This window comes from Oryctolagus cuniculus, chromosome 20 (genome assembly GCF_964237555.1).
Source record: "Oryctolagus cuniculus chromosome 20, mOryCun1.1, whole genome shotgun sequence".
In the NCBI taxonomy this organism is placed as follows: domain Eukaryota; kingdom Metazoa; phylum Chordata; class Mammalia; order Lagomorpha; family Leporidae; genus Oryctolagus; species Oryctolagus cuniculus.
In genome coordinates, this window is record NC_091451.1 from 14685052 (window position 1) to 14693290 (window position 8239).

At 58.6% G+C, this 8239-nt stretch overlaps 1 protein-coding gene across 1 annotated transcript; it reads right to left on the reverse strand.

Moving 5' to 3' along the window:
- Nucleotides 1-476: 476 nt before the first annotated feature.
- ZFP36L1 (ZFP36 ring finger protein like 1) lies at nt 477-5718 on the reverse strand. The gene is made up of 2 exons (XM_002719544.5): nt 5506-5718; nt 477-3324 (listed from the first exon to the last, which is right to left on the reverse strand). The coding sequence occupies exons 1-2, from the start codon at nt 5560-5562 to the stop codon at nt 2365-2367; spliced, it is 1017 nt and encodes a 338-aa protein (XP_002719590.1). The 5' UTR covers nt 5563-5718; the 3' UTR covers nt 477-2364.
- Nucleotides 5719-8239: the final 2521 nt, after the last annotated feature.

Genomic DNA, 8239 nt, shown 5'->3' on the forward strand with positions numbered 1-8239 from the left:
CTCACACCCACCCCGCGTAAGGGTGGAGAGGCTGAGACTTGAAGCTAACTTCCTGGGAGGGAAATGAGCCTAAGGCTTCCAAATAAAAGAACCCTCTTCGATGCAGGCTTGCTGGTACGCCACGGGCTCTGCTCCCCTCACTTTAACACCCCACACGGATCACCCAAAGCAATGGCGAACCCGGGCTGGACAAGGATAGCCTGGAAGCTCCTGACCGCTGAAACAACCCTGGAAGCTGTGGTGCTGGGGCAAGGCTGGCCCCTCGGTCAGCCCCCTCTGAGCCCACGCAGCAGCCGGAGCAGGCGCTGCCCCTCCTCCCCGTTCCCACTCCGCCAGGCAAACTTCCAGCACCAACAGAGACAGCAACAGGTGAAGCTGTTGGGAGGTGAGAAAACCGAGACCCAGCAGGCCCCCCCACCCCGCCCCCTATACACGGCGAAATCGCAAACCAAGTAAGACAGCTCCATCACCAACAATTCTTGAAAAAAAAGAAAAACGGGGTTTATTGATTTTCTTTAAACTGCAAATAGTCGTTACAAAAAGTTTTTTTTTTCTTTTAAATAAATTCACACAAAGAAAGAGAAATAGAAAGCAATGGTAGTGGCCAGCCAAAGGAGTAATTACATTCATCTTTGTGTGTGCGCGCGCGCCAGTTCTGTTTACATCAACATCGGAAACTCCACACCTAGAATCCAGAACCTTAGCTCTGCCAGCGGAATGTCGAGACGGGCGCGTGGAAGTTAAAGGGTTTCTCTCGCTGACGCTCCCTTTCAGAAGGTGCCCCCGACAAGCTGGTTCCCTTCTGCACTGTCACAGAACCTCTACAAACATTCTCAGTCCTAGTCGTGAGAGGCCGAAAGAGAAAGAAACTCAATTTGCAGTCCAACACAAAGGGGGGAATTTCTAAAATAAATAATCCAACAGTTTTTTGCATTTTTTTAAATTAATTTTTCATTTTTTTAAAATAAAATAACCAAAAAAAGTGTAAAGTTACAAAAAATGTTGTTGAAGAATAATATATTAAAACTGTGGAAAAAAAAAGGAAAGACACGTCACAAAATTTTAAGATTAATATGAAGATCATAATTTAACATAAAAGAATATATTCTATGGATTTGTCATCCCGATAAATATGAACAAAATTAACAAAAAAAAGGCATAGTTTGGCAATAAATACGTTTTGATAAGTTAAATAAGCTTTTTTATATTGATGTGCAGTGACAAGCAAAATTTTTGCTCTCCAATTTCTGAAAGTTACATGAAGTTTAAATCCCAGGGAAAAAAAGCACGGTGTGGATGCTCTAAGGAGAGACCTACGGTATTCTAGAGCAAAAAACCATTAAAGCTACTTCTACAGGAAATCGCCTTACAGATACTGTATGTGGAATGAATACCATTAACTGCTCACCCCTTACATGGTTTTTTTTTTTTTAGCTTTTCTCTCATTTCTTTTTTTGTTATTTTTTTTCCGTAAAAGATGTCACATATGAACTGGGGAACTTTAGCACCAAAATCAAGTCTCTCATAGTCCACCTAGCATCCCCTTCCTCCCCACTTTAAAATAAAAAAGAAAAAAAAATTAAATCACAAAGTCCCACGGATGTCAAAATCTTCGTGTCCGCTTTTCTCAGCCTTCCTTCCTGCAGCACTTAGCAAACCTGGGCAAGATTAGTCAACAGGGGCTCGGGATGGAAGGAAAAAGACTTTCGGGCATCAAGATAAGGTTCCCCCCCACCCCCCAAACCCAAGTCTGCCAAGAACAACTCCTCCCAAGGTGGGGCGCGGGGTCCCGGGCAGGGAGGGAGGAAGAAGTGTGTAGGAAGCTGAGACAAGGGTAGGCACAGCTCTGTCGCCAGAGTGGGGAGCTGCTAGTTCTGGGTCACCTCCCCCTCCCCTCCCCTCCCCCCTCCCCCTCCCCCTGGGCAGAGGCTCCGGGAGGCCCAAGGGCGCCCCCTGGCGCTGAAGAGGTAATATAGTCACAGTGACAAAGTTCGGTTACAAGGCACTAAGTTGCTTCTGTAAACTGATACTGCTTTTTCTTTTGTGATTTGGCACTTAAGGCTTAAGTCGGAAACAGGCGTCTACTGACGAGTATGGGACTTGTCTGTTATGCGCGTTGAGTGGGCTGTGAAAACCGAGGGGGGGGGGGGTTTCAAGCCAGAAGAAGCTACTGACAAATGGACTTGTCCTCATGTTAGGCATGGACACCAGGGGGGCGGGGGGCACGGGGAGGGGCACTCCAAGGTTCTGGGTGTGTAGGGGGAGGGGTTGAGCTTAACCTTGCTGGGGGCCTCGGGCGGGCGGGTAGGGGCCTGGGGGGGCGGGGCGGGGCGGAGCGGGCAGGGGGTCCCTCCCTACCCTGGCTTAGTCATCTGAGATGGAAAGTCTGCTGAAGATGGGCAGACGTCTTGAGTTGTCCAAGGTAGGGGAGGCGGAGCCACTGTGGCTGCTGCTGGAGCTGCTCAGGTAGCCCTCGTGGTCCGAGAGCGAATCCTGAGGGCTGGGGGGCGAGTCAAACATGTGGGGCGACTCGGACATGGGCCGGAAGAGGAAGGCGGTCGGGGAGCCGCCGCCCGGCAGCCCCATGCTGGGGGCAAAGAGGTTCGCCAGCTCCTGGCTGGAGAAGGCGAAGGGGTTATTGGTGCCATCGGGCAGGGTAGGTGAGCCCAGGAGGTCATCGGCGCTCAGGATGGGGGGTGGGGTGATGGACGTGGGGCTGTCCAGCAGCCCCGAGGCGGCGGCGGTGGCGGCGGCGCTGGGAAACCCAGCAAAGCTAAAGCTATGCTGGAGGCGGGGGCGGTCGGCGGAGAGGTCCCGGGCCCCGGCCAGGGCGCGGCGCTCCTCGGCGTTGTGGATGAAGTGGCAGCGGGGCCCGTAGGGGCAGAAGCCGATGGTGTGGAAGGTGCGGCACAGCTCCGTCTTGTACTTGGGGTGGCGGGTCAGGCTGCGCAGCTCGTGGATGCCGTGCGCGAACTGGCACTTGTCCCCGTACTTACAGGCGCCGTTCTCCTCGAAGGGGCGGCACAGCTCCGTCTTGTAGCGGCTCGAGTTGACCTGGCCGCTCCCGGGCTGCTTCTGCGGCGGCAGCAGCCGCTCGCCCCCTTCGGAGAAGGAGCGGTCGCGGAAGCGGCTGTCCCGGGAGCTCAGGGCCGCGGCCGGCTCGCCCTTGAGGGTGCTGAGGAGTTGGTTCTGGTGGAACTTGGAGCTGGGTAGGGTGACCGAGTGCCTCCGGGGGAAGCCCCCGCCAGCAGGGGTGCCCACTGCCTTTCTGTCCAGCAGGCAGCCCGCGGTGCTGGGAGCACTGTAGTTGATCATCTTGTTACCCTGCAGGGAGGAGAGGGCAGAGAAAGGGGCGGTCAGCCATGGGGGGCATCCAGCCGGGGGCAGGCCCCTCTCACAGGAGCCGTCTCCCCGCCCCCAACCGCCCCCAGGTGGATTTTGGTCCCATGAATAAGAAACCACAAAATGCTGGCTGACAAACTGCTTCTCCTTCTGTCCTGCTCCACGCTGACCCAGGCCGTGCACCCTCATAACCACTTGTACCTGTAAAACCAACTCCCTGACCTCCCCCCTGGGCCCCTCCACCCAAAGTACCCAGCTCAGCCCAGACCTGGCAAGACTCCCCTCCCCCTACCAAAAATGAAAAGCCTCAGAGAGCAAAGTTAACAGTCAAGTCCCCCTCTTGATCCGTCTCTGCTCCCACGCACGACCTGGCCCACGACTCTGGACTTCCTCGTCCAGAAGAGTGCTCCCTTCCCTGGGCAACAGGTGCTCACGGCTGCCTGAGCTCCCTGCTTGAAGGGGGCAGGACGGAAGACCTAGGGGCCCCGGTCTGCGCTGGGGAAGGGGAGGGAGGGGGCTCCAGGCTCCTCCAAGGGGCTATTCCACAATGCTCTCCCCAACCCCCTGGGCTGCAAAGATGCCTTTGCAGTGAGTGCCCTGGCTGCAAGAGCAGGCTTGAAGAAGAGTACCAGTGTTTAATCTTTAACGCGAAGCTGCAGATGGGAAGCCAGGGCAAGCACCCACCCCCCACCTCCCAATCAATAGCAGATGGGGGGGGGTGTTGCAGAGCAACTACAGGCAAGTTTCTGTTCCAATGAGACCCTGGTCACCTGCCCAAAGGGTGGACGAGCTTTGGAAAGGGTGTGATGGGGGGGAACCTGGGAGTTGGCTCCCAGGTCGTGTGGGTGCCACCGTGCCAATTCTAAAGTCGGCCCCTCGGGATCAGCCGTGGGGGATCGGGAATCTGTAACTGCAACCACCCCACCGAGCGGATTACAGGAACCCAGTGGAGAGCCGGTTCCCAACAATGAGGTTCATTTAAAAAGTCCTGCCGGGGGGAGGGGGCGAAGAAAGCGCACTAGATCAAAGAGCGGGAGCGCGCGGGGAAGGGGGGAGACTGCGGGAGCGAGTGGAGGTCGCGAGGGAGGAAAGCTGAGCATTCCAACTTCTTAAAAGTTGTTCTGCAGCTCCCGGCGTCCGGCACCCCAAGCCTGCAGCCCCGGGGCCCTGGCAGCTGCGCCGACAGCAGCAGCGAGCAGGGAAGACGGCAACATGACCCGACGTGTTGAAGACCGGGGAGAAACACTTCAGCAATTAAAAGCAGCCTAGCAGCTTCACCCTTTCAAACTGGGGGAGGGGGCGGTTGCAAAGAAGTTTAACAACCACCACAGGCTTTGGTTCTGTACATTGAAACCGCACTCCTGGAACGGCTCCGAGTTTGAAACCGGCTTTATCCAACACGGGCTGGCAAAGCTACAAAGCCCAAGAAGCAGGCCCCTCACAGGGACCCTTAAGCTCAGCCTGGCAGTTTGTTACGACCCCCTGTCCCCCACCACCACCACCAACACCACGGCCCATGAGCCGCGCGGGTCTTCGGGAGCAGCCCGGGGCCCACTCGCCCCCTAGACCCACAGCGCCGTCGGGCCCGGCGGCCCTAACCCCGCCGCCGACTCATTGGCAACATCTTTTCAATCACCACTGGAGGCCTTTCTCCTCCGAATGGATTCCCCAGCTCCTCCGAAGCAGAAAGCGTGGGGTTACCTCCCGGCCACGCGTCGCGCCAGACTCGTTTTCCCGCGGGACCCCCGCAGCCCCACGCCCAGCCCACAAGCCGGCCGCGCTTGCATGGACGCGTGCCCCTCCGCGCCGCGGCACCGGGGCGCACCCCGGCCCCAGCCACACGTCGCGGGCCGAGGACTCGCCCCAGACCTGCCCCGATGCCACGCAGCCTTCGCCCCCCAGGATCCTGGCTCCTAGACCCCGGGGTCATCCCCGCCAGGGGCCGTGGAGACTCCAAGGGTGCGGAGGACAAATTCCTTCAAACTCGGCCGGAACCTCAGGCGGAGACGCAAAGCAGCTCTTGCTTCGCCTCCCTCCTCTTCCTCCTGCTTTCCAAAGACCCAAACTTCCCCCCCGCCTCCCCGGGGACGGACGAGTGCGGCCGTTCTTAAGGCAAAACCGAAAAAGACTTTTCGAAAAAGCAGTCGCTCCGCCCCACTTTACCTTGCATAAAACTTCGCTCAAGTCGAAGATGGTAGCAGACACGAGGGTGGTGGTCATCCTGAGCGCTCGCACGGGGGGCAGAGGCGAGGGTCTGGTGCGTGGCGAAGGTCCCGGTGCGGGGAAGGCGCAGCCGCCGGCTCTGGGGTCTGGACTCCCGCGCGCCTGCTCCCAGCGCCCCTCGCCTGTCTCACTCTCCCGGGCTGCGGCGCGCAAAGCCCAATTTATAAAGTTTCAGATTTGGTGGGCCGGGGCGGGGGGGGGGAGGAGGAGCTCTAAAGTTATTTAAATGAGGAAGAGGAGGGGGAAAAAAGTTGATTGACACCGAGGTTGAATCAGCCATGCGGTCAAGCTGGGGGTGGAGTGGGGGGGGAGGAGAGAAAAGCAAGAAGGGGGAGGGGAGACGAGGAAAGAGGCGGAAAAAAAAAACCACTGCGAGCCGCGCACAACTTTTTTTTTTTTTCTTAAAGAGGAAAACTTTCGAGTCGGCGGGCTCGGCCGGCCCGCGCCCCGGGTGCGCGCGGCGCAGGGGGAGGGACACAGCCGCCGAGCCCAGGTCTGTGACGTCACCCCCCCCAGCTCGGTGCCTGTTGTCGTGTTGTTGTTTTCTGTCCGGCACGAAGGCGGGCTCGACTTTCTCCTTTTTTTTTTTTTTTTTTTTTTTTTTTGCTCGTCCCGTGCGCCCGGGCTGCGTTGTCCGACGGGTGCGGGTGTCCCCTGAAAACTTCGCCAGGCGCCCGCACCACTCCCGGCGTCTCCCAGCGAACCGGGCGGGCCGGCACGCACGCAGCGTTAGAGCCGAGGGTTGGAGGCTTGGAGGGGGTTTGTGTTTGTTTGTTTGTTTTATTTTTTATTTTATTTTATTTTATTTTTGCGGAGTGGGGGGCGGGGGTACTCGGGAAACTTTTTCGCCCAGCGGGGGCGAGCACAGCACGATTCTGGGCCAAGCACGCGTCTACACTCGCGCTCGCTTTGCAGCCCGCGCTTGTCTGGGTGTGGGCGGGGGGGGGGGGGCGTTGCCAAAAAAGACCACCGCTCGGGCTGATTGCTACTTTTAACAGGTCTAGGCGTGGCGCTTCTTTCACGCATCCAATCTAAACTTTTAAAAGCACAGGAAAACCCTAAATGCTTCCTCCCCGCAAAAAAAAAAAAAAGGAAAAAAAGAAACCACAGCAACGAACCACTTTCCACGCGCGCTCTCAAACACAGGCCTCGACTTCCCCCGTCCCCCACACACACCTCCCTCGCCCCGACACTAGAACAATGAAAAAAAAAGTGACTTTGGCTAAGCACGCAGGCGAATAGGGGGAGGCGACACTTTTAACTCATTGTCGTTTCCCTCCCGCCCCCACGGGGACGGAACATATGGCTGGGCTGGCCGCGCTGATTTGGCGGGCGGTGGGGAGGGGGCGACACGGGACCCACGAACCAAAAGGCCCGCGGTGATCATGAACTCCCTTTTTAAAAAATGATAAAATACCCACTTATTTACTGCTAGGTCCGGATGCCCCCCCCCCGCCCCTGCCCCGGCCTCCGCCCGGGCGCCGGGGCGCACAGCGAGGCGGAAATCGCGGGGCCGCGTGTCTTTCCTATTTCCACGCGGGCCGGGCCGCCTCCTCGGGCCTCGCGCGTTTCTTCCCAGCACTCGAGGCTGCCGGGTCTTGTTATGAAACCCCGCGCGCCGGGTGGCGGAGAGCGAGTTCCATTGCGATGTAATTAGGTCACCCCATTAGGAGCTCGCTTCTTTGGAAAGGACGGGGCGGGCGGAGCGCAGAGGGCTCGAGGCGCACCCCCACCCCCACCCCGCTCCTTTTTTTTTTTTTTTTTTTTTTCACTGCATTTCTTATTTATTCGTCAACCTCCGGGCAGAGCCAGGGACACCGTACCCACCCCAAGGTTTAGGCGCCGGCTGTTTGTCGGCTTTGCGAAACACCCAAGTTCGCAGCCGCGCACTACGTGAGCTCCGGCAGGGGCGGCTCTTATCGTGCGGCTCTGACAGCCTCGGCGGCGGCGGCCCCTCTGCTGCTGTCCGGCCGCCCGCGGCTCCCCCCGCCCCGCTCCCGTTTCCCAGCTTTTCTCGAAATCTGGCAAGCGCCGGGAAGGGAAATAACTTCCATCCACCTTAATCTAAATCACTCCAGTGGAGGTTTCTTTCTTAAAGGGATGTTTGCGCGTTCCCCTCTCCCCAGCTCCGGGAGGCGGGTGTCGGGGGGTGGGGGGCCGTGCAGTTTCCCGGTGACGAGGTAATGAGTTCCAGATTTCAGGACCGAGCGGGGCGCGCGTGAAAGCCACAAGGTTCTAGCCTGAGTCCCGAAGCGAAGCTATTCCGGCCTTCCATCCCGCCCGCCCCAGTCACCGCCACCCCCTCCTCCCCGCTCCCCGCCCCGGGCCGGCCGGTCTGTAACTGCGGGGACCCGGAGCGGGCGGGGCGCTGCAGGGACACGGGGGGCTCCCCGCAGGCCCCGCGCCGCGCCCCGAGCACTGTCCCGCGGCCCCGGCGCCCCGGGCTGGCAAAAGGAAAAGAGAAAAAAAAAAGTGCAGTTTTCAAAGAGAAAGCCGATTCCTCGAATTTCCTCCGCTTTTCCAACTCCCGCGGGCCCTGCCCTCCCCCGCTGCCCGGGGGTGCGGGCCCAGGGGGCGGTGGCCGCCCCGGGCCGCGCGCTCCGGAGTTGTTTACCGGCCCCGCCGACCGGCCGGGTTCGTTCCAGCTCCCAAGGCCGGTCTCTATAATTAAACG